Source organism: Nomascus leucogenys, chromosome 2 (assembly GCF_006542625.1).
Source record: "Nomascus leucogenys isolate Asia chromosome 2, Asia_NLE_v1, whole genome shotgun sequence".
Taxonomy (NCBI): domain Eukaryota; kingdom Metazoa; phylum Chordata; class Mammalia; order Primates; family Hylobatidae; genus Nomascus; species Nomascus leucogenys.
The window spans coordinates 88,040,204-88,065,910 of NC_044382.1; the positions used below are offsets into that span (position 1 = coordinate 88,040,204).

General features: G+C 43.3%; 1 protein-coding gene across 1 annotated transcript in view; it reads left to right on the top strand.

The window, feature by feature from the left end:
• Positions 1-269: 269 nt before the first annotated feature.
• Positions 270-25,707, top strand: part of JMY (junction mediating and regulatory protein, p53 cofactor) — an 81,434-nt gene continuing 55,996 nt past the window's right edge. Inside the window, exon 1 of the mRNA XM_030800534.1 lies at positions 270-1,802. Coding sequence (XP_030656394.1) covers positions 771-1,802 — 1,032 coding nt within the window. The 5' untranslated portion in view covers positions 270-770. The remainder of the gene's footprint in view (positions 1,803-25,707) is intronic.

Genomic DNA, 25,707 nt, shown 5'->3' on the forward strand with positions numbered 1-25,707 from the left:
GGAGGCCACCTGTTCAGCAGGGCACACCTGCCACTCTCATCGCCCTCGGAACCGGCAACCCGCCGACAGCGGGCTCCAGCCCGGGGGAACGGGAGGCTGCGCGGAAGGAAGAAGAGTCGGGAGCGCGGCCGCTCGCGGGCTGGCTCAGGGGACGCCGAGAGGAGGCGCCGGCGCGCGCGGGCGGGGTGCGCGCGCCGCCGCCGCCGCCGCGTCACCGGCGTGCGGCACGTGCCCGTGTTTACGTCCCTCGTGGAGCCGCCGACGTCAGCAGTCGAATGGCAACATTGTGGCGATGCTGAGGCGCAGAGTTTAGGCGACTGGTTCATCAGTCTGGCCGGCTCCGGGCTTTCTGCGGCAGCAGCAGGGGCGGGGGCGGGGATCTTGACCTGGGCGAGCGACCGGGACGCAAACAGCGCCAGCCTGACCCCGCAGGACCCGCGCCTCACCTCCGGAGCGCCGCAGTCGCAGCTCCACGGCCTCGCGCGGGGGCGCTGCGGCAGCGCGGGGCTTGTAAACAGATCCGGCCGCAGGTGACCATGTGAACTACCTGCTCCCGGGACGCTTATTGTCCTTCTCTCGATCCGCGCCACAAAGGAGCTCGGCGGTCAGGGCGCAGAGGGACGGGCGAACGAGCGGGGAGAGCCGGCAGGCGCACTAAGATGGCTGAAGGCTCCCGGCGAGGGTGAGCGGGGGGCGCGGCGCAGCCAACGGGGAGTCCTCGGGCGGGCCGGGCCGGCGGCCCTTCCCCGCGGCGAGAAGCCGGAGCCACCATGTCGTTCGCGCTGGAGGAGACGCTCGAGTCGGACTGGGTGGCTGTGCGGCCCCATGTGTTCGACGAGCGCGAGAAGCACAAATTCGTCTTTATTGTGGCCTGGAACGAGATTGAGGGCAAGTTTGCCATAACCTGCCACAACCGGACGGCCCAGAGGCAGAGGAGCAGCTCCCGGGAGCAAGCGGGGGCGCGAGGGGGCGCCGAGGCCGGCGGAGCTGCGTCCGACGGGAGCCGCGGGCCCGGCAGCCCGGCGGGCAGGGGCCGGCCCGAGGCCATTGCCTCTGCAACTCTGGTTAGGAGCCCCGGGCCCCGGCGGAGCTCGGCCTGGGCGGAGGCCGGCTCTCCTCGGAGCACTCGCAGCCTTCTGGGGGACCCGCGGCTGCGGAGTCCTGGCAGCAAAGGGGCGGAGAGTCGTCTTAGGAGCCCAGTGCGGGCCAAAGCCATCCCGGGTCAGAAAGCATCTGAAGCCGACGATGCGGCGGGGGCAGCTGCTGCAGCAGCGCGGCCGGCGCCCAGAGAGGCCCCGGTGTCCTCTGTACGGATAGTGAGCGCCTCTGGGACGGTCTCCGAGGAGATAGAGGTGCTGGAAATGGTGAAGGAGGACGAGGCGCCTCTGGCGCTCTCGGACGCGGAGCAGCCGCCGCCAGCCGCCGAGCTGGAGTCTCCGGCCGAAGAGTGCAGCTGGGCCGGACTGTTCTCTTTCCAGGACCTGCGCGCTGTGCACCAGCAGCTGTGCTCGGTGAACTCGCAGTTGGAGCCGTGTCTGCCGGTGTTCCCCGAGGAACCTTCGGGTATGTGGACTGTGCTGTTTGGGGGCGCCCCCGAGATGACCGAGCAGGAAATCGACACTCTGTGTTACCAGCTCCAGGTCTACCTGGGCCACGGCCTGGACACCTGCGGCTGGAAGATCCTCTCCCAGGTGCTCTTCACCGAGACCGATGATCCCGAGGAGTATTACGAAAGCCTCAGCGAGCTGCGGCAGAAGGGCTACGAAGAAGTACTTCAGCGGGCCAGGAAGCGCATCCAGGAGGTGAGTGAGTGAGCTCCTATTCTGGGCTCTACTGGTCGCTTTTGGTTTACTGGCCAAACCAAAGGCTGGAGCCTCGGTCTCGGGTGTGCGCAGGTAGGACGGTTGCTTTTCTGGACAAGCGGAAACCAAGAGGGGTTCCTGATCTACCTTGCCCTTCATCCCTCTCGGTGGCTGCTTAATTGACTCTCTGAAGGACCTTCGTCTTTATTTCCTCCCTCATTTATCAAAAGTAGTAAGTGAGCTCTGTGTACTACTCAGTACTGGTAATGCGCAATTAAAGCCTCTCAGAAAATGTTCTGTAAGCATAGGCTACATAAGCATTTTTCTACCCCTAAAGCTCTTCCAGCAATAACTGCCCAGATATCAACTCTTCTTTGTCTGTGTCACCTTTATTTAAAATAGTTTGTCTTACGGAGCAAAGTTGATCTGTTTTGATTCTTCTTTGTGCAGTGTGGCAACCTACGCAAATTTTAAATTCATTTTTAAACGAGTGACCTGTCTAAGTGAAAAAGCACCTAGTGACTATCGGATGCAAATTTATTTTTAAAGGTTTTTTAGAAGTGTTTTCTTTCTTTTTTTTTTTTAGACTATCAGGTCTTTACAGATGGCTCAGGTTTCATTCCTGTTTTAGGGAGAAGTAAAGATTCTAGGCAGGAATGTTCGTTGTATTTTTGTACTTACTGTAGAAGTACAAAAGCTTTTTCAAACTAATCCTTAAAATAACAAAAAAAAAAGGAAAAAAAGGGTCTGAATGGGTATACATACGGGGCTCTAGAATGTGTAGGAAATGTGTAATTCATGCCTGCTCACTAGCTTCTGCTGAAGGAACTTTACTAAAAAAGTCTTTTAAAATAGTTTTCCCTAATGGATACTACTACACGTAGTTTCTCAAAGCAAGTTACTGTTTTTACTGTTAATGCAATTAAGATTGGTGGAGAAATGCACCCCCGTCCCCCGCGCCTTTTTTTTTTTTTTTTTTTGGAAACAGTTTTGCTCCGTCTCCCAGGCTGGAGTGCAGTTGGCACCATCTCGGCTCACTGCAGCCTCCGCCTCCCGGGTTCAAGCGATTCTCGTGCCTCAGACTCCTGAGTAGCTGGGAGTACAGGTGCGCGCCACCACGCCCGGCTAACACGTTAGCCCGGTTACTTTTTGTATTTTTAGTAGAGACGGGGTTTCACCCTCTTGGCCAGGATGGTCTCGATTTCCTGACCTCGTGATCCGCCCGCCTCGGCCTCCCAAAGTGCTGGGATTACAGGCGTAAGCCACTGTGCCCGGCCTGAAATGCCCCTTTTAATTGTGTTTATATTCCTAAGATTGTGTTGTTATCTGCTTATGTATATATAATAGTTGAACCTTGTTGTTAGGCTAGGGAGCTAGAGCCTCATGTTTTTTACGTAGAATATTAGATATTTTTCTTTATTAGACTTGAGTATTTAAGGAATGTTTGTTTCTCACTTATACCATAGTACTCTTACAACTTCCCGAATCCAGATTTTCACTCCTTCCTGTTGGTTTACTGTATGCTAAATGTCACCCCCTATAACATGATCCTACAGTTCCAGGGATCTGTTTTTATTTCCCTTTTTTATCATCTCACTTCGGGAGTCTGTTCTACCTTAAATTATTTTGAAGGAAGTGACAAATCTTAAGTGACCACATATATTCTCAGAAGTGTTTGGTTAATATTGGCCTGTATTTCTCTTAAACTGCAAGAACCGTTAGTGCTTCTTTCTCTTATTAGATTTACAGATATATTTTTTAAACTACATATTCTTAAAAATTCCTTAATGAGTGGGCCTGTCTGATTTTAACTTTTTGGATACTCAGAAAAAGCGACTGTCAGGCCGGTCCTGGTGGTTCATGCCTGTAATCCCAGCACTTTGGGAGGCCGAGGCGGGCGGATCACGAGGTCAGGAGATCGAGACCATCCTGGCTAACACAGTGAAACCTCGTCTCTACTAAAAATACACAAGAAAAAATTAGCCAGGCGTGGTGGCGGGCGCCTGTAGTCCTAGCTACTGGGGAGGCTGAGGCAGGAGAATGGCGTGAACCCAGGAGGCGTAGCTTGCAGTGAGCTGAGATCATGCCAGTGCACTTGCCTGGGCGACAGAGCGAGACTCCGTCTCAAACAAAAAAAAAAAGAAAAAGAGAAAAAGCGACTATCTCCGGTTTTTTAATTCAAATGAGTCAAAAGCTCTCAAAAAATATAATTTTCTAGAACTCTTTGAAAAGGGGATTACATTTTTAAAACGATGTGTTCCTAATTAAGGTTCTCTTGACCATAATGATTTATTTTCTTTAACAGAAAATTATACTTTTTTTTTGTTTTTTTTTTTCGAGACGGAGTCTCGCTCTGTCGCCCAGGCTGAAGCGATCTTGGCTCACTGCAACCTCTGCCTCCCGGATTCCAGTGATTCTCCTCCCTCAGCCTCCTGAGTAGCTGGGATTATAGGCGTGTGCCACCTTGCCCGGCTAATTTTTGTATTTTTAGTAGAGATGGGGTTTTACCATGTTGGCCAAGCTGGTCTCAAACTCCTGACCTGGTGATCCGCCTGCCTCAGCCTCCCAAAGTGCTGGAATTACAGGCGTGAGCCACCGCACCCAGCCTTCCCCCCGCCCCCTCCAAACAGAGTTTTGCACTGTTGCCCAGGCTGGACTGTACTGGTGCAATCTCAGCTCACTGTAACTTCCACTTCCCGGGTTCAAGCAATTCTCCTTGCTCAGCCTCCCAAGTAGCTGTGATTACAGCCGCCCACCACCACGCCTGGCTAATTTTTGTATTTTTGTAGAGACAGGGTTTCCCAATGTTGGCCAGGCTGGTCTTGAACTCCTGACCTCAGGTGATCTGCCTGCCTCGGCCTACCAAAGTGCTAGGATTACAGTTGTGAACCACTGCACCCGGCAACTTCAATATTTGAAAAATAGCTATCAAGGACAACGAATAGTTTCAGTAATAATGCCTATCTTGACTTCTACTGGAAGATTGTGTCTTTAGATTATATTGGGGGAGGGAGGGAAGTGTGGTGTGATTGATTGGTGATGTCTGCCATGGGCATGATAATGAAAGTGTATAGGATGCTAGCCATGTATTTGTCTTCAGCTAATTAAATTTAACTTTGCTTTCTTAATAGTTTGCAGTAACATTTTTAAGGTAACATTTTTATAGAAGTTGTGTCATGTTTGTGTTATTCTGTTGACTTAGTTTGTGGAATTGGCTATAGCTTTTCAAGCTAGGTTTACCTGATAAATCAAATACATTCTTGAGGATATGTTACTTTTGAGGATATGTTATTTAGAATACTTAGTGCTTTGGTCACTTAGAATACTTAGTCCTTTGGTCACTTAGAATACTTAGTCCTTTTCCTTCTTTCATTTCTATGAATCTATTTTTTGGTCTTTTTTCCTACAGTATTCCTTTCCCTGTCCATTTAAAAGTTTCAACTTAAAATCACCTATTTTTGTTCAAAATGGTTAGTAAATTGTTGAAAGGTTTGTGTTTGTTTTTAATAGAACAGACTGTACAACTAGATTGTAAGCTTTTCGAGGTCCTTCGCTTTGACAATATCTTGGAACTCTCTTCTTTGCCACCCCTAGTTCAGGACCACACATCTTGTGAGCACTCTTAATTAGTGGATAAAGGAAAATAGAGAAGTTTTTAAAATTAATTTATTCTTATTATTGCAAGAATTTAAAGGACTTAGAAGATGTGTCCTTTTAGTGTGAAGTTGTAAGTAAAATTTTTATAAATTGATAAGTGTAAATTCCTCAAAGGACAGTGTTTTTAAAACGAGGAGAAATTTTTTTTTAGTACTTCAAAGGGAAATTTCTTAAAACATAAATAAATTCCTCAGTAAGAGGTTTTTTACCTGGGAATGGTGAATTCTCTGTAAGAGGGGCTATGGATGGGTTTTAATGGGGTGTCCTGCCGAGTTTTATATGTGTGGGCATGTGTGCATCTTAGAAAGGCAATAATGTGAGTCACAGGAATGTTTTGGTTTCACAGTGCATTTAAAACTTATGTTATGCTCTAATGTACAGTATACTTCTTAGGGGCTAAATCCAAGTGAAAGGTGAAATTTGTTACTGATATGTTTGCCTTTGGACTTTTACAAGAGTTTACTATTGGAAGCAGTATTTATACAGTAGGCACTGAATCAGTCCTTAAATGAATGCAGGTGCCACCAAGACCGCTTTGAACAGTTTTCAGCAGTAGCCTTGGTTGTTGGTCAGAGCTGAGGTTTGTATTAGTGTGTGTGCGTTGGTGGCCCATACTGCAGCTTAGGTTTGACCTGGATTTTATAAATAATGGTTTCTGTATAAGGACAGCTATTCTCGAGATGATTAACTGTGGTGCTTTAGATAGTAAACCTTAATTATGGTGGTAGGCTTGATTAAGATCTAATCATCAGTGTTCATTTTGGAATTTATTATGTTTATAAAGATGTGCGCAATTCTAACTTCTCTTCTGTTGAAACCACGGTTTGGAAGTAGCATGTGTTTTCAAAATTATCCATGTAAGCCACTTAATAAATAGCCTGTTGAGTGAGTGGAGTCAGAAAGACCTAGGTTGAAAATAGGACTCACCACTTCTGATGACCTGCTTAGTTATTTAACCTCTTTTAAAAAGGAAGGTGGGGGAAATAAAGGATGTCTTAAGATTTGAGTAAGATGGTATGAGAAAGGGCCTAACAAAGTGCCTGGCACTTACTAAAGAGGCTTTCAGAAGTGTTATTTTCCCTTTTTTCATGTAACAAGGATTATCCGGTTTTCCATTCAGCCCTTTTTCTGGGGACTGTAACTAATATTTATTATTCACTATCTGTTGAGATCAGTGGGTGTTCTATACCTATTTTATTGAGGCAGAAAATGAGACTTAAAGAGGTCCTGTGGACTTTACCAAGGCTAAACAGCTGAGTAACCAAGCTCCGATGAAAGCCTAGATTTGTCTTAATCCAAATGTGTGCCTTTTCTGCCATGCCTGTGGCCTGTTGGGGTTCTTAATCCAAGGGACTGTATTCCTTCCTTAAAGAGAAAGGATGTCAGTCTCTACTCTTGAGAATTGGGGAGTGGTATTATTTTAAAATGCAGTCAGTTCAATAATGACTGTTTTGTTTTTTTTTTAAGACAGTGTCTCACTCTGTTGCCCAGGCTGGAGTACAATGGCACAATCTCAGCTCACTGCAACCTCCGCCTCCCAAGTTCAAGCAATTCTTTTGCTTCAGCCTCCTAAGTAGCTGGGATTACACGTGCATGCAACCACTCAATAATTGCTTTTGATTTAGGATAACTCATTTCAAATTAATTATGACAAGCATAATTAGGGCAGTCTGAATGTTGTGTTTTAGAGAAAGGTGTTGCCTAGTGGTGCAAGGATAGGTTTATGTTAGAGAAGAGTGCCCAATCGTGGGGAGGTTTTTTGTTTTGTTTTTGTATCTTAATGGCTAAGCCGGAAAACAGCTCCTGACTTCTGAGGTTATTTAACTGAAGGGGCAAGGAGCTCTAGGAGGAAGTTTTGTTTAACAAGAGTCCTCCCAAGGACACCTTTGGGTCCTTAGAAAATAACTTCCCTAATTTTCTTGAAAACCTAAGATTAGTTATAAAACTCATGCCCTGATGAAACCCCAGCTATATACATTAGAGAAATGACGGTACTTTAGGAGTCTTGGGACACCACCTGTCTTTCACTGGGCCAGCAAGCCATGACCCATGATTACGTATAAATAAATGGTGGAAGCAGGCTGCTGTTTATAGGGAAGGATATAATATGATTGCAATGGAGAGAGCTGTTCTGTCTGGCAGTTCTCGACTGCATTGACTGGAAGTATTGAAAAATAAGATATTACATGTTGAGGACATATGGAAGCTGTAGACTTTTAAGGCAGAGGATATGTCAACATTGTAGCTTGATGCCTTGTCTAACCATGTTATACTCCCATGAAAATATTGCAAACTGCTCTTTTACTGTAAAATACAGTTAAAGAATAATGAAACTAAGTGAATTTGTGGGATTCTTAAAGTATTGATGAAAGACTTGAAAGTTGGAAACATTTACAATATTTTGATGCTAATCATTTTCTTCAATCCTGTACCCAAATGTACTTTTAGACAGTTTTTTGCATCACTGAAAAAGATATAAGTATAGAAAAATGAATATATGCTTCTAGTTTAGAGCGTCTATAAAACAAAAACATGGAGCCTGGTAGCAGGATGTCAGCCTTCTTGGTAATTAATTTGTGTAATGGTTTCTCTGCTTGCCACTTAACATCACAAGATGCCCAGTCCACCAGATACTTCTTTCTTTTTTCTTTTTCTTTTTTTTTTTTTTTTGCGTCAGTCTTGCTCTGTCACCCAGGCTGGAGTGCAGTGGTATGATCTCGGCTCACTGCAGCCTCCACTGCCCGGCTTCTAGTGATTCTCCTGCCTCAGCCTCCTGAGTAACTGGGATTACGAGCATATGCCACCACACCTGGCTAATTTTTGTATTTTTAGTAGAGACGGGGTTTCACCATGTTGGCCAGGCTGGTCTCGAACTCCTGACCTCAGGTGATCCACCTGCTTCGGCCTCCCACAGTGCTGGGATTACAAGCATGAGCCACCATGCCTGGCCCAGATACTTCATAGACATGAAGTCTGGGGATGTTTCCTCCTTGCTAAAATGAGATTAACTTAGACAACACTTCAGTGATATTATTATAAGGGAGTGTGTATGTGTGTCTGAGAGAGATGGGGAGAGAAGGGAGAAGATGGCTGGGAAAATTGGTTTGTCAAACATAGCAGCTGCTGTATTTGAATTAGCCATCTTATCTTTGCAAATTCTCACATGTAATTTTAATCGATCTGTTAACCTTCTCCATTGTTGCTTTATTTGACCTTTCATTAACTGTAAAATATTTTTGACAGTAGGTCTTGAAAGCACAAGATGAGCCCTCTGTTGCTCCATTGATGGTTAAATGTATGTGCGCCTATTTTTTTTTTGTAATGAGAAGTTTCCTGTGGCTCTTTTCACTCTCTGAAAGGCCAGGGCCTGCTTCCTCTGAATCTGCCTGATTCACTCAGTTGCTGGTAGGAGAAAAATTATTAAGTTCCAAGGGTAAGAGATATAGGCACTGAAGACTAATAGTTCTTGTAACTATTTGTGTTTTTTTTGGTAGAGATGGTGAAGTTCATTTGGTTTTTCAGGCTTCTTGTAGGGGACTTGATAATACCAAGTAGCCTTAACACAGCATATCTAAGTTATTAAACTGCATAGGGGCAGAGAAGAATTTATTCAGCAAAAGGCCAGAAAATTTTAAGTTGTTTTCCTAAATGTGGGGGATTGTCCTTTATGTTTGTCCTTGAATTTTAAATTAAATATAATTACAATTCTATACAGTAGACTCTTTTTCAGACTGTAGCGAAGGTTCTATAAAATGGGCTGTGAGATAATAGGGCTGATGGATTACACATTTCACAGAGGAGGATTTTTAAGGATAAATGTATGAAGTTACTTTAATGATTTGGAGTTTTATTTGTAACTTTCAGGTTTGAGGGTAGTGGCTAGGGTCTTAGTTTTTCAACAAATAGTAATATAGGCACTGGGAAAATGCAGTGATGAACACTGTTTCTTTGGGAAGAAATTTTAAATAAAATTGGTCATGAAGTCATCCTGGTGCTTGGAGTTAGTTGAGGCAGGGTGCTTTTTCAGAAGCATCCCACTACACTGTCTTGAGTGCTTCATGGAAAAAAAAAAATTAAATGGATATGGCTCGGGAAAAATCTGTGTTTTTGTCCTGATTGTAATACGAGTTGTTTGACCTTAGGCTGTTAACTAGCCTTTTTGGGCCTTAGTTTTTAGTTTATAAAGTGAGGTAAGTATAGCCTCTTTTTAAAGGACTCACAGTAGTTGACAGGCACAGTGTGGCAAGGGTTGGGACCTGAGCAACTTGGTTTTTTTTTTTTCTTTTTTTGAGACGATGCCTCACTGTCGCCCAGACTGGAGTGCAGTGGTGTGATTTTGGCTCACTGCAACCTCCGCCTCCCAGGTTCAAATGATTATTCTGCCTCAGTCTCCTGAGTAGCTGGGATTACAGGCATCTGCCACCATACCCAGCTAATTTTTGTATTTTTAGTAGAGACAGGTTTTCACTATGTTGGCCAGGCTGGTCTTGAACTCCTAAACTCAGGTATCCGTCTGCCTCAGCCTCCCAAAGTTCTGGGATTACAGGTGTGAACCACTGCACCTGGCCTGTATTCAGGTTTAGATCTCCCTGCAGTAAGATGACTGTTGAAATCACAGCACTTTTAATATTACTAGTGTTTTTAGGCTTTGAGAAAGCCTAAATTCACTTTGAAGTACAGAGGGCATTTGAATATGGCAATAGTGTTTCGTTTTGTGCGTGTTTATCCTCACATCCTTACATTATTCATTACCTATACTTCAAATTTTCTGTTCTTTTTTCACTTCTTCCTGTGGTTTTTAGTATTAAAACTGCTTTTCCGATCGGTTTTTGATAACTGAAAGTTATACTTGCAAAGTAAATGCTTACTTATTAAAATTATTTCTCTAAGCCTATCTTTCTCCTTGCCATCCTATCTAGATGAGTTTCTATCCACACCTATGGGGCCATAACTGGAGTGTGTATAAGGATGTATATAAGAAGTTTTCAATAACTGCAATAGTTAGTTAACCTTTATTGAATGCTTACTGTGGGCCAAGCACTTTACAGAGATCTTTGTGTACATTATCTCAGTTAACACGTAGATCAGACAGTAAGAGGTAGGATGCAAGTGAGTTTGAGACCTGACTTCTCCCTGTTAATATCTGTGATTTTGGGCAAGTTACCTGATGCAGTGCCTTAGCTTCTTCATCTGTAGAGAGATTAATACTGCTGCCTCATAGAGTGATTTAAAAATAGGTATGTTGGCTGGGCACAGTGTCTCATGCCTGTAATCCCAGCACTTTGGGAGGCCGAGGCAGGCAGATCATGAGGTCAGGAGTTTGAGAATAGCCTGGCCAACATGGTAAAACCCTGTCTCTACTAAAAATGCGAAAATTAGCTGGGTGTGGTATCAGACACCTGTAATCCCAGCTAACTTGAGAGGCTGAGGCAGGAGAATCACTTGAACCCAGCAGGTAGAGGTTGCAGTGAGCCAAGATCATGTCACTGCACTCTAGCCTGGGCGACAGAGCAAGACTCCATCTCAAAAAAAAAAAAGTATGTTATAAAGCACTCAGAACAGTGCCTGGCATCTAGTAAACACTTGATAAATCTAAACTTTGATTAATATTTATGCCTACCTAAGAGATAAGGATTTTGCAGCAGAGATAGAGAATTGGTAAATTTGCCTACATATCATATCTATTGTATGAGAGAACGGGATTCAAATCCAAGCCTGCCATGTTAACCACTGGACTGTCTGCATCCCTGTAGAAAGAGAGTGAGGGTAAGTGATAAGTTTAAATGTTGTCCAATTGAAATATATGCTCAGTGTCTCAACAGTAGACAAAAGCAATAGTGCTTAGCTGATGATGTTTTTGGAAAACCTTAATTATATACATATACTGTAATTACCTTTTTTGTTTGAGATTAGAGAATGATGCAATCCCAAAGGAGGCTACTTTATTTTTCCTTTTTATTTTTTGAGATGGAGTCTCGCTCTGTCACCCAGGCTGGAGTGCAGTGGTGCCATCTTGGCTCAGTGCAACCTCCGCCTCCCAGATTCAAGCAGTTCTTCCACTTCAGCCTCTTGAGTAGCTGAGATTACAGGTGCACGCCACCATGTCCAACTGATTTTTTGTATTTTTAGTAGAAACAGGGTTTCACCATGTTGGCCAGGCTGGTCTTGAACTCCTGGCCTCAAGTGATTTGCCCGCCTCGGCCTCCCAGAGTGCTGGGATTATAGGCATGAGCCACCACACCTGGCCAGGAGGCTACTTTAAATTTGTGCCTCTATGTATGATGCATAAAGCTCTAATGTGATTCAGAATGCACATGCCTTTCTTATACAGACTCATTTATAGAAATATAATTTTTTCATAACCATAGGAAGAACAAATTTTATACTAATGTCTAAATACTGTGTTACAAATTCTATAGTAAACTGGCCAAGAGTGAGTTACTTTAGACAATATAATTTTCTTTAAAAATTGGCAGATGTATTTTATTTGAAATAATTTATGGCCCAGTGCAGGGGCTCACACCTGAAGTCCCAGCACTTCAGGAGGCCAAGGCAGGAGGATAACTTGAGCCCAGCCTGGGCAAAATGGTGAGACCTCATCTCTATAAAAAAAATTTAAAAATTAGCCAAGAATGGTGGTCCTAGCTACTTAGGAGGCTGTTGTGTCAGGATCGCTTGAGCTTGAGAAGTTGAGGCTGCAGTGAGCCATGACTGTGCTACTGCACTCCAGCCTGGGTAATAAAGCAAGACCTTATCTCAAAAATAAAAAAATTACTGTCTCCCAGGAACATTTCCTAATTTTTTGGCCCTCACAGCAGACTAGGAAGTTTGATATATTCTAAACTGAGGCCTGAAATGTACCTCTTTTCTATCAATTTTTTTTTTTTTTTTTTTTTTTTTTTTTTTTTTTCGAGACAAGGTCTCACTCTGTCACCCAGGCTGGAGTGTAGTGGCATGATCTCGGTTCACTGCAGCCTCAACTTCTCGGGTTCAAGTGATTCTCCAACTTCAACCTTGTAGTCTGAAGTAGTTGGGACTACAGGCACGTGCCACCACACCTGGCTAATTTTTTGTATTTTTTTGTTGTTGTTGAAACAGGATTTTGCCATGTTGCCCACACTGGTCTCAATCTCCTGAGCTCAAGCTGTCTGCCTGCCTCAGTCTCCCAAACTATTGGGATTACAAACGTGAGCCACCATGCCCAGCCCCTGCTATCATTTTTATTTCCTTTTTATTTTGTTTATTTATTTATTTATTTTTTGAGGCAGAGTCTTGCTGTGTTGCCCAGGATGGAGTGTAGTGGCACGATCTCGGCTCACTGCAACTTCCACCTCCAAGGTTCAAGCAATTATCCTGCCTCAGCCTCCCAAGTAGCTGGGATTACAGGCACCTGCCACCATGCCTGGATAACTTTTGTATTTTTTTATTTTATTTTATTTTTGACACAGAGTTTCACTCTGCTGCTCAGGCTGGAGTGCAGTGGCAGAATCTTGGCTCACTGCAACCTCCACCTCCCAAGTTCAGGTGTTTCTTCTGCCTCTGCCTCCTGAGTAGCTGGGACTACAGGTGCGCACCACCACACCTGGCTAATTTTTTTTTTTTTTTTTTTTTTTTTTTTTTTTTTTTGAGAAGGATTCTCAGTCTTTCACCCAGGCTGGAGTGCAGTGGTGCGATCTCGGCTCACTGCAGGCTCCGCCCCCCGGGGTTCACGCCATTCTCCTGCCTCAGCCTCCCGCGTAGCTGGGACTACAGGCGCCCGCCACCTTGCCCGGCTAATTTTTTGTATTTTTAGTAGAGATGGGGTTTCACCATGTTAGCCAGGATGGTCTTGATCTCCTGACCTCGTGATCCGCCTGCCTCAGCCTCCCAAAGTGCTGGGATTACAGGTGTGAGCCACCGCGCCCAGCCAAATTTTTGTATTTTTAATAGAGATGGGGTTTCACCATATTGGCCTGCCTGGTCTGGAACTCCTGACCTCATGATCTGCCTGCCTTGGCCTCCCAAAGTGCTGGGATTACAGGCGTGAGCCACTGCGCCTGACCTTTTAACTTTTGTATTTTTAGTAGAGATGGGATTTCACCAAGTTGGCCAGGCTGGTCTCGAACTCCTGGCCTTATTTCCATTTTAAATAGTCCATAACATTTAATCTTGTACCTTCCCCCCTTTTTTTTGAGACAGAGTCTCCCTCTGTCACCGAGGCTGGAGTGCAGTGGTACGGTCTCGGCTCACTGCAGCTTCTGCCTCCCAGGTGCAAGCAATTCTCCTGCCTCAGCCTCCCAAGCAGCTGGGGTTACAGGTGCGTGCTACCACACCCAGCTAAGTTTTTTGTATTTTTAGTAGAGATGGGGTTTCACCATGTTGGCCAGGCTGATCTCAAACTCCTGACCTCAGGTGATCCACCCGCCAAAGTGCTGGGATTACAAGTTTGAGCCACCGCACCAGCCTCCTTCTTATAATTATAGTAAATAATTATGTTACCTCAGTCCCGTATAGAAAAAAAAAAAAAGGTTTCTTACTAACAATTTTTGTGACTAGTCCAGAAGGGAGGACAGTTAAGGATGTTAATTTCTTACTTTATTTTCAGTTTAGAAATCCTACCTCTTTATGTTTAAGAGAGGGTCTTGTTCTGTCAACGCAGGCTGGAATGCAGTGGTGCCGTCATGGCTCACTGTAGCCTTGATCTCCTGGGCTCTAGTGATCCTCCCGCCTCAGTCTCTGGAGTAGCTGGGACTACAGGTGTGTACCACCACGTCTGACTGACTTTTTAATTTTTATTTTGTAGAGAAGAGGTCTCACTGTGTCACCTAGGCTGGTCTCAAACTCCTGAGTTCAACTTACCCTCCCGCCTTGCCCTCCCTAAGTTCTGAGACTACAGACATGAGCCACTGTGCCTACCCTTTTTTTTTTTCCTCTTATTAGGTGATGTAAATTTTGGTAGTGGGGTTGTTAATGAAAAGGTTATGAAAAGTAGGGTTAAAGAAATGAAGGACTAAGAAAAAGGGTGTGAATTAACTTCATTATTGTTATTTTGTGTTTTTAGTAGAGATGGAGTTCTGCCATATTGGCCAGGCTGGTCTCAAACTCCTGAGCTCAAGCAGTCCTCCGGCCTTGGCCTCCCAAAGTGCTGGGATTACAGGTGTGAGCCACCATGCCTGCCCTTGTGAATTAATTTTAGAGTAGCAGTATTTACACTTGAAAATTTCATGGGAATGAATAACATTAGTTTGCTAAAAGGCGATGATATGCCAGCTCACAGTGAACCTGCCTAGATGCTTGCTTTTGTAAACAGTATGTTATCAAGTCACTGGCTCCCTGTATAGCATTGGAGTTGGCTCTTGAGCAGGTTTTACTCTACATTGAGCCTTATGAGATCCATAACTTGAAGTAAGACTGTTTTATTTCTTGGTAGAAATTATCTTAAAGGAGATGAATAGAGGAACAGGTATTTATCTGAAGTATCAGCATGTTTTTGGATTTAAAAATTGAAAACTGGAAGGAATTTCAAAATTGAGTAATGTTTTTCTCTTTTCATTTTGTCTAACTGCACCATTCCCCAGTTACTCTATTCAGGTTTTCATTTTGTATTAAATTTCATCGTATTTTTAGTCTCCCTTGACTCAAGATTGGGATCTTTCCCTTAAGGAAAGATTAATTGACTGGCCTTGAGTAGAGACCTTGTGGGGCAGTGGTTCCAGAGTTTGAGTTAGGCTACAGGGGTTCATACCTCACTTCTGCTTTCCACTGGCTTAACTCCTGGTAGTAACTGAGCTTTCTGCCCGTGGTTCTTCATCTCTAAAATGGCATAATAACTATATACCTACATCATAAGATTGTTAGGAACAATGAAAGAATATACGTAAAGTGCCTAGCGTGGTATCTAATATAGAAACCGTCATAAATGTCAGCTGCTATTGTGATACTTTCTCATCTACTTTTTCCTGAAGCAACTCATACTGATGCTGGGTTCCTCCTAAACCCAAACTTGTTTGTACTAAAAACCATGTTTGTAATGGAAGCTGGTGCTGCACAGGTAAAATATTTCCAAGCCAAAACAATGTCAAAACAACAAGAAAAATGTGACAGGTTCATCTTCAGTCTCCTGTACCCTCCATAGGAAATCTAGTACGTGCTTTCCCAAGTCCCTTGTTGCTGCTTCGTGTATACATTATTATTTTCGTTGACATCACAGGACAGGTGGTCCTTTTGATACAGTCAGTTAAAACAGTGATTCTAGTATTTTTTCTTGTCAATTTTATTGATAGCTCTTCTCCATTTTTTTCTGTATTCCCCTTCACTTTGTAAGCGTCCCAGACAACCCTGATCACAATTGATTTGCAAATATTCCAGTTGAAATAACTATTAAAGAAATGGTAAGCAGTAACGTCTGGAAGCCATTAAAAATACCTTTAAATCTCCTTCAACAATTGTTTATTTAATAAATAGATCTTGTGTTGGGTATTTTTTAATTTTTAATTATTCTTTTTTTTGGCATGTGAAGTAAGAGCTATCTAGGTGCTTTTAACAGCCCCTCACACTTCACTACAAATTTTATCCAACTATTAATTCTTTCTAATTATATCTACTTTTTTTTTAATGTTGGCATTTCTGATCTAGTATTTTCATACTTACTCTAGCAAGATGTTGTATTTTAATATCTTTCATTGCATTTTTACATGTTTACCATGGTTTGGGGTAGCTTTGCAAAGTAACCATAACTTAAAATATTGTCTGTGGTAAAAAATAAATGTGCCTTTAGGGTACAATATATTTAATAATTGAGAACTGCCTATAATTCTTCACTTTTATTTCATTAGTGTGATTTTCAAAGGATCCAGATTTATATTTCTTAAGAAGAGTATGTAGGTATTTGTATATGCTGATTTTTTTTTTAACAAGTCAATTTATTTGACTGTGGAGGGTGGGGAGGAAGATTGGAAAAAAGTCAAGTTATTTGAAAATGCCCATTCCTGTTTGGTTGGGAAGGAGGGAAAAACGAATGTGATTTAAGATAGCTGGGCATATCTGTAGTTATTTCTTTATTATAAATATGTTTTACTATACTTTGAGACAGAATATCCCTCTGTCACCCAGGCTGGAGTGCAGTGGCACAATCATGGCTCATTGCAACCTCAACATCCTAGGCTCAAGTGATCCTCCCATCTCAGGCTCCTGAGTTACTGGGACTACAGCCATGTGCCACCACGCCCAGCTAATTTTTAACTTAATTTTGGGGGGTACATACTAGGTGTATATATTTATGGAGTACATAAGATGTTTTGATACAGACATGTAATGCATAATAATCAAATCATGAAACATAGGGAATCCATCGCCTGAAGCATTTGTCCTTTGTTTTACAAACAATCCAATTACAGCATATACAAATACCTACATACTCTTCTTAAGAAATATAAATCTGGATCCTTTGAAAATCACACTAGTGAAATAAGAGTGAAGAATTATAGGCAGTTCTCAATTATTAAATATATTGTACCCTAAAGGCACATTTATTTTTTACCATAGACAATATTTTAAGTTATGGTTACTTTGCAAAGCTACCCCAAACCATGGTAAACATGTAAAAATGCAATGAAAGATATTAAAATACAACATCTTGCTAGAGTAAGTATGAAAATACTAGATCAATTACACTATTATTATTGACTGTTGTCACCCTGTTGTGCTATCAAATACTAGGTCTCATCCATTCTATTTTTTTTTTTTTTTTAGCCATTAACCGCCCCCACCTCCCCTCAACTTCTTTCCTACCCTTCCCACACTCTGGTAACCATCATTCTACTCTATTTCAATTGTCTATTTCAATGAGTTCAGTTGTCGTGATTTTTATTTATTTATTTATTTATTTTTTGAGACAGTTTCACTCTTGTTGCCCAGGCTGGAGTGCAATGGTGAGATCTCAGCTCACTGCAACCTCTGCCTCCTGGATTCAAGTGATTCTCCTGCCTCAGCCTCCTGAGTAGCTGGGATTACAGGCATGCGCCACCACGCCTGGCTAATTTTTTGTATTTTTAGTAGAGATGGGGTTTCTCCATGTTGGTCAGGCTGGTCTTGAACTCCTGACCTCAGGTGATCTGCCTGCCTTGGCCTCCCAAAGTGCTGGGAATACAGGCATGAGCCACTCCGCCTGGCCTTTTTTTTATTTTTTGAGACAGAGTCTCACTCTGTTGCCCAGGCTGGAGTGCAGTGGCGCGATCTTGGCTCACTGCAACCTCCACCTCCTGGGTTGCAATTCTTGTGTCTCAGCCCCCCGAGTAGCTGGGACTACAGGCATGTACCACTGCACCCAGCTAATTTCTGTATTTTTAGTAGAGACAAAGTTTCACCATGTTGGCCAGGCTGGTCTTAAACTCCTGATCCCAGGTGATCCACCCGCCTCAGCCTCCCAAAGTGCTGGAATTACAGGCATGAGCCACTGCGCCCGGTCTGGATATAAGCCATTTTAATTGGGGGTAAGATGATGTCCCCTTGTACTTTTGATTTGCATTTCTCTGATTAATGATGTTGAGTACCTTTTCAAATGACTGTTTGACATTTGTGTGTCTTTTGAGAAATATCTATTCAAATCTTTGCCCATTTTTCAATCAGATTATTAAATTTTTTTCCTAAAGAGTTGTTTGGGCTCCTTATTTTTTGTTTTTTGTTTTTTTATTTTTATTTTTTATTTTTATTATACTTTAGGTTTTAGGGTACATGTGCACAATGTGCAGGTTTGTTACATATGTATCCATGTGCCGTGTTGGTTTGCTGCACCCATTAACTCGTCATTTAGCATTAGGTATATCTCTTAATGCTGTTTTTATTTGTTTGTTTGTTTGTTTTTTGAGACAGAGTCTCGCTCTGCCACCCAGGCTGGAGTGCAGTGGTGTGATCTTGGCTCACTGCAACCTCAACCTCCTGGGCTCAAGCAATCTTTCTGCCTTCCCTCCCAAGCAGCTGGGATTACAGGCATGTACCACCACACCCAGCTAATTTTTTATTTTAGTAGAGATGAGGTTTCACTATGTTGACTGGGTTGGTTTTGAACTCCTGAGCTCAAAATCCTCCTGCCTCAGCCTCCCAAAGTATTGGTATTACAGGTGTGAGCCACTGCACCCCGCCTTTAATGTATTGTTGAATTTTGCCTGCTAGTATTTTGTTGAGGATTTTTGCATCCATATTTATCAGAGATATTGGCCTATAGTTTTCTTTCTTTGATGTGTCTTCGATTTTGGTACCAGCATAATACTGACTTTGTAGAATGAATTTAGAAGTATTTCTTCTCCTCTATTCAGAATAGTTTGAGTAGGATTGGTGTTTGTTCTTCTTTAAATGTTTGGTAGAATTCAGCAGTGATGCCATCGGGACCTGGGCTTTTCTTTACTGGCAGGCTTTTTATTACGGCTTCAATCTCATGACTTGTTATTGGTGAGCTTACATTTGGGTTTCTTCATTGTTCAATCTTGGTAGGTATTATGTGTGTAGGAATTTGTCCATTTCTTCTAGACCAATTTAATGGTATATAGTTGTTCATAGAAGCCACTAATGATCCTTTGAATTTCTACAGGATCAGTTGTATTGTCTCCTTTTTCATCTCTGATTTTATTTGGATCTTCTCTGTTTTTAGTCTGGCTAAAGGTTTGTCAATTTTAACTTTTCAAAAAACCAACATTTTGTTTCCTTGATCTTTGTATTTTCTTCATTTTATTTTCATTTATTTTTGCTCTGATCTTTAATATTTTCTTCTAATAATTTGAGGTTTCATTTGCTCTTGCTTTTCTAGTTCCTTTTTTTTTTTTTTTTTTTTTTGAGACAGTTTCACTCTTGTTGCCCAGGCTGGAGTGCAATGGCACAATCTTGGCTCACTGCAACGTCTGCTTCCCAGGTTCAAGTGATTCTCCTGCCTCAGCCTCTCGAGTAGCTGGGATTATAGGCATGCGCCACCACACCCGGCTAATTTTGTATTTTTAGTAGGGACGGGGTTTCTCCTTGTTGGTCAGGTAGGTCTTGAGCTCCCAACTTCAGGTGATCCACCAGCCTTGGCCTCCCAAAGTGCTGGGATTACAGGCGTGAGCCACTGCGCCTGGCCTCTAGTTCCTTAAGATGAATCGTTAGGTTGTTTATTTGGTCGTCGTCGTCGTCTTCTTCTTCTTCTTCTCCTCCTCCTCCTCCTCCTCTTCCTCCTTCTTCTTCTTCTTCCTTCTTCTTCCTTCTTTCTTCTTCTTCTTCTTCCTCCTTCCTCCTTCCTCCTTCCTCCTTCTCCTCCTTCTCCTCCTTCTCCTCCTTCTTCCCCTTCCCCTTCCCCGCTTCTTCCCCTTCCCCCGCTTCTTCCCCTTCCCCTGCTTCTTCCCCTTCCCCCTGCTTCTTCCCCTTCCCCTTCCCCTTCCCCCTGCTTCTTCCCCTTCCCCTTCCCCCTGCTTCTTCCTTCTTCCTCCTTCTTCCTCCTTCCTCCTTCCTCCTCCCTCCTCCTTCCTCCTTCCTCCTCCTCTCCTTCCTCCTTCTTCCTCCTTCCTCCTCCTTCTTCCTTCTTCCTTCTTCCTTCTTCCTTCTTCTTCCTTCTTCCTTCTTTCTTCTTCTTTCTTCTTCTTTCTTCTTCTTTCTTCTTCCTTCTTCTTCCTTCTTCCTTCTTCTTCCTTCTTCCTCCTTCTTCTTCTTCTTCGTCTCACTCTGTTGCCCATGCTGGAGTGCAGTGGCACAATCTTGGCTCACTGCAGCCTCCACCTCTTGGGTTCCAGCGATTGTCCTGCCTCAGCCTCCTTAGTAGCTAGGATTACAGGCATGCGCCACCACACCCAGCTGATTTTTGTATTTTTAGTAGAGATGGACTTTCACCATGTTGGCCAGGCTGGTTCGAACTCCTGACCTCAAGTGATCCACCCGCCTCAGCCTCCCAAAGTGCTGGGATTACAGGCATGGGCCACCATGCCCAGCCTTTTCTTCTTTTTGATATAGGCACTTATAGCTATAAGTTTCCTTCTTAGTACTGCTTTCGCTCTATCCCATAGGTTTTGGTATGTTGTGTTTGCATTATGATTTGTTTTAAGAAATTTTCCTTCTTAATTTCTTCATTGACCCACTGGTCATTCAGGAGCGTATTGTTTAATTTCCATGTATTTGTATAGTTTCCATAATTCCTCTTGTTAGTGATTTCTAGTTTATCTCATTTTGGTCAGAGAAAATGCTTGATATTCAGGGCTTTTTTTTGTTTTTGTTTTTGTTTTTTTAATGTTTTAAGGCTTGCTTTGTGACATAACATAGCCTATCCTTGAGAGTGATAGATACGCTGAGGAAAAGAACATGTATTCTGTAGCCATTGGATGAAATGTTCTGTAAGTTTTTGTTAGGTCCGTTTGACCTATGGTGCAAGTTAAGTCCAGTGTTTCTTTGTTGATTTTCTGTCTGGAAGATCTGTCCCGTGCTGAAAGTGGGGTGTCGAAGTCGCCAGGTATTACTGTATTGGGGCCTCTCTCTCTTTAGCTCTAATATTTGCTTTATATGTCTGGGTGCTCCAGTGTTACATGCATATATATTTAAAATTGCTATACCCTCTTGCGAAGTTGACCCCTTTATCATTATATAATGACCTTCTTTGTCTCTAGTTGTTGTCTTGAAATCTATTTTGTCTATAGCTATTCCTGCTTTGTTTCCATTGACATGGAATATCTTTTTCGTGTATGTCTTCATAGGTGAATGTGTTTCTTGTAGGTAACAGACCATTGGGTCTTGTTTTTTAGTCCATTCAGTCCATCTGTGTCTAACAATTGGAGAGTTTAGTTTAGTCCATTCACATTCAGTGTTATTGATAAGTACCTTATTCCTGCCATTTCGTTGTTTTCTGTTTTGTGGTCTCCTCTCTCTTTCTTCATGTCTTTCATTGAAGGTGATTTTTTCTGGTGATACGATTTAGTTTCTTGATTTTTTCTTTTTGCGAATCCATTGTATGTTTTTTGGTTTGAGGTTACCATGAAGCTTGCAAATACTATCTCATGACCCATTATTTTAAGGTGATAACAACTTACCACTAATAAAGACTCTAATCTTTTTTTTTTTTTTTTTTTTTTTTTTTTGAGAAGTCTCGCTCTTCACCCAGCTAGTGCAGGCCATCTGCCCTCACTCCTCCCCTTCCCCTCTCCTCCCTCTCCGATACTGGACCACGCCCCCCACGCCCTAATTTTTTTTGTATTTTTTATAATGGGTTCACCGTGTCTCAATCTCCTACCTCTATCGCCCCTCCCTCCACATCTATACAAGCTGACACCCGGCTAAGACTTAATCTTAACTTTGTCTGCCCACTTTCCCACTTTTTAATTTTTTGTTGTTTCTTTTGTTGTTGTTGTTTCTATATATCTTATTGTAAGTTGTCTAACCGTTATTTTGATTGGTTCATCATTTAATCTTTTTTTTGGAGACGAGTCTCGCTCTGTTGCCCAGGCTGAAGTGCAGTGGTGCAATCTCAGGTCACTGCAGCCTCCGCCTCCTGGGTTCAAGCAATTCTTCTGCTTCAGCCTCCTGAGTAGCTGGGATTACAGGCATCTGCCACCAAGCCCAGCTGATTTTTTGTGTTTTTAGTAGAGATGGGGTTTCACCATGTTAGCCAAGATGGTCTTGATCTCCTGACCTCATGATCTGCCCACCTCGGCCTCCCAAAGTGCTGGGATTATAGGCGTGAGCCACCACCCAGCCTGGTTCATCATTTAATCTTTCTAAGATAAGAGTAGCTTACACACCACAGTTACAGTGTTATAATCTGTTTTTCTATTTACTTACTATTACCAGTGAGTTTTATACCTTCAGATGGTTTTTTTTTTTTGAGACAGGGTCTCACTCTGTCTAGGCTGGAGTACAGTGGCATGTAGTGGAGTGCAGACTCAAGCAATCCCCCCATCTCAACCTCCCTAGTAGCTGGGGCCACAAGTGTATGCCACCACTGTTTATTTTTTTGTAGAGATGGGGTTTTGCCATGTTGCCCAGGCTGGTGTCGAACTACTGGGCTCAAGTGATCCACCCGTCCTGTCCCCTCAAAGTGCTGGTAGATGACTTTTTTTTTTTTTTTTTTTTTTTTTTTTTAAGACAGAGTCTTGCTCTGTCACACAGGCTAGAGTGCAGTGGCTTGATCTTGGCTCACTGCAACCTCCTCCTCCCAGGTTCAAATGATTCTCTTGCCTCAGCCTCCTGAGTAGCTGGATTACAGGTGCCCACCACCATGCCCAGCTATTTTTTTTTTTTTTTTTTTGTATTTTTAGTAGAGATGGGGTTTCGCGATGTTGGGAAGGCTTATCTCAAACTCCTGACCTCGTGATCTGCCCGCCTCAGCCTCCCAAAGTGCTGGGATTACAGGCGTAAGCCGTCACACCCCGGCTTGGTAGATGACTTTTTTATTGCTCATTAATGTCCTTTTCTTTCTGATTGAAGTACTCCCTTTAGCATTTCTTGTAGAGCAGGTCTGGTGTTAATGAAATTCCTCAGCTTTTGTCGGGGAAAGTCTTTATTTTCTCCTTCAAGTTTGAAAGGATATTTTTGCTGGTATTCTATTCTAGGGTGAAAGATTTTTCTTTCAGCACTTTATGTCATGCCACTCTCTCCTGGCCTGTAAGGCTTCTACTGAAAAGTCTGCTACCAGATATATTGGAACCCCATTGTATGTTATTTGTTTCTTTTCTCTTGCTTCTTTTAGGATCTTTTCTTTATCTTTGACTGTTGGAAGTTTGATTATTAAATGCCTTGTAGTCTTTAGTTAAGTCTTCTTGGTGTTCTATAATAACCTTCTTTTACTTCAATATTGGTATCTTTCTCTAGGTTTGGGAAGTTCTCTGTTATTATCCCTTTGAATAAACTTTCTACCCCATCTTTCTCTGTACCTCCTCATTAAGGCCAATAACTCTTAGATTTTCCCTTTTGAGGCTATTTTTTAAATCCTGCAGGCACGCTTCATTGTTTGCGCTTTTTTTTTTCCTCTTGACTGTATTTTCAAATAGTCTGTCTTCAAGCTCACTATTTCTTTCTTCTGCTTGATCAGTTCTGCCATTAAAAGTCTCTGATGCATTCATTCTTCAATATGTCAGTTGTGTTTTTTAGCTCCGGAATTTCTGCTTGGTTCTTTTATTTCAATCTCTTTATTAAGTTTGTCTGATAGAAATCTGAATTCCTCCTCTGTGTTATCTTGAAATTCTTTGAGTTTGCCCCCAAAAAAGCTACTTTGAATTCTGTGTCTGAAAGGTCACATATCTCTCTCTCCTTTTTTTTTGAGACAGGGTCTTGCAGTGGTGCCATCTTGGCTCACTGCAACTTCCACCTCCCAGGTTCAAGGGATTCTCCTGCCTCCGCCTCCTGAGTAGCTGGGATTACAGGCACCCACCACCACGCCCGGCTAAATTTTTGTATTTTTAGTAGAGACGGGGTTTCGCCATGTTGGCCAGGCTGGTCTGGAACTCCTGACCTCAAGTGATCTGCTTGCCTTGGCCTCCCAAAGTTCTGGTATTACAGGAGTGTGCCACTGCACCCGGCCACATATCTTTGTTTCTATAGGATTGGTTCCTGGTGGCTTATTTATTAATAGTTCATTTAGCGATGTCATGTTTTCCTAGATCATCTTGGTACTTGTAGATGTTCGTCTGTGTCTGAGCATTGAAGAGTTAGGTATTTACTGTGATCTGCACTGTTTGGGTTTGTTTGTACCTGTCCTTCTTGGGAAGGCTTTCCACGTATTCTAAAGGACTCGAGTGTTGTGATGTGTAAGCTGTATCTGTTTTAGGGGACAACCCAAGCCCAATATTGCTGTGGTTGTTGCAGACTCATAAAGGTACCACCTTGATGGTCTTGGTCAAGATGTGAAAGAATTCACTGGATTACCAGGCAAAGACTCTTGTTCTCTTCCCTTACTTTATCCTTAACAACAGAATCTCTCTCTCTGTTGAGCCATCTAGACCTGGGGGTGGAGGGACACAAGCACTCCTGTGGCCACTACCACTGGGACTGTGCTGAGTCAGACCTGAAGCCAACACAGCACTGGGTCTCACCCAAGGCATGCTATAACCACTCGCTGGCTACCACCTACGTTCATTCAAGGCCCTAGGGCTCTACAATCAGGAAGTGGCAAAGCCAGCCAGCCAGGCCTGTGCCCTTCCCTTCAGAGGAACGAATTCCCCCAGGTCCCTGGTGGGTCCTTTCTGGAAGCTGGGGACTAGAATCAGAAACTTTAGAAGTCTACCGGGTGTTCTGTTGTATGGCAGCTGAGCTGGCACTCACACCACAAGGTGGAGTCCTTCCCACTCTTCCCTCCCCTTCCCAATGGCAAAGGAACCTCATCCCAGAGGAACAAGCCCAGGGGGAGTACTGGCAGACTGCTGCTGATGTTCCCTTCAGGCCCAAGGGCTCTTAAGTCAGTTTGTGGTGAATGTTGCCTGGCCTGGGACTCACCTTTCAACCACCCTTCAGGGCAGTAGCTTCTCCTATAGCCCAGGGCAGGTTCAGAAATGCCATCCAAGAGTCAAGTCCTGGAATCAGGGACCCCACGAGCCCACTTGGTGTGTTACCCCCCCCCCCCCCCGTGGCCGACCTGGTAGCTAACCTGGTGCCAGGAATTAAGCAGAAGTAGTCTCGCCCCGCCCGTAGCTACCACAGCTGAGAATGTGCTGAGTCTCGTAAAGGGTAATTTGCGTCATCTTGCTCTGTCCTATTCCCCTTAGCTAACTTAACAAATGTTTTTTAGGGATGGAGTCTAACTGTGTTGTCCAGGCTGGTCTCGAACTGTTGGCCTCAAGTGATTGTTCCTTTTTGGCCTCCAAAAGTGCTGGGATTACAGGCCTGAGCCACTGCACCTGTCCTTCTTTCTTTCTTTCTGAGCCTGTTCCCATTGTGCTGACCTTCCTGCCTTCCTCCCTCCCCAACCCTTCCTTTCATTTCTTTCTTGCTTGACAGGTTCTCCATCGCCTAGGGTTGTGATCATAGTTCACTGCAGTCTCAAGTCTTGAGCTCAAGTCATCCTCCCACCTCAGCCTCCCTAGTAGCTAGCTGATGTTACAGGCATGAGCCACCAGGCCCAGCCATAGCCAAGCCTTTTAAATCCATTATTTGCTGAAGTCACTATACACAGTCCTATTTTTGCTCCATTATATACACCATCACCACTGCCTTTTTTTTTTTTTGGTTAAGTTCCACATTTCTTACTTATTTTATTATTATTATTATTATTATTTTATTTTATTTTATTTTTTTGAGATGGAGTCTCACTCTGTCACCCAGGCTGGAGTGC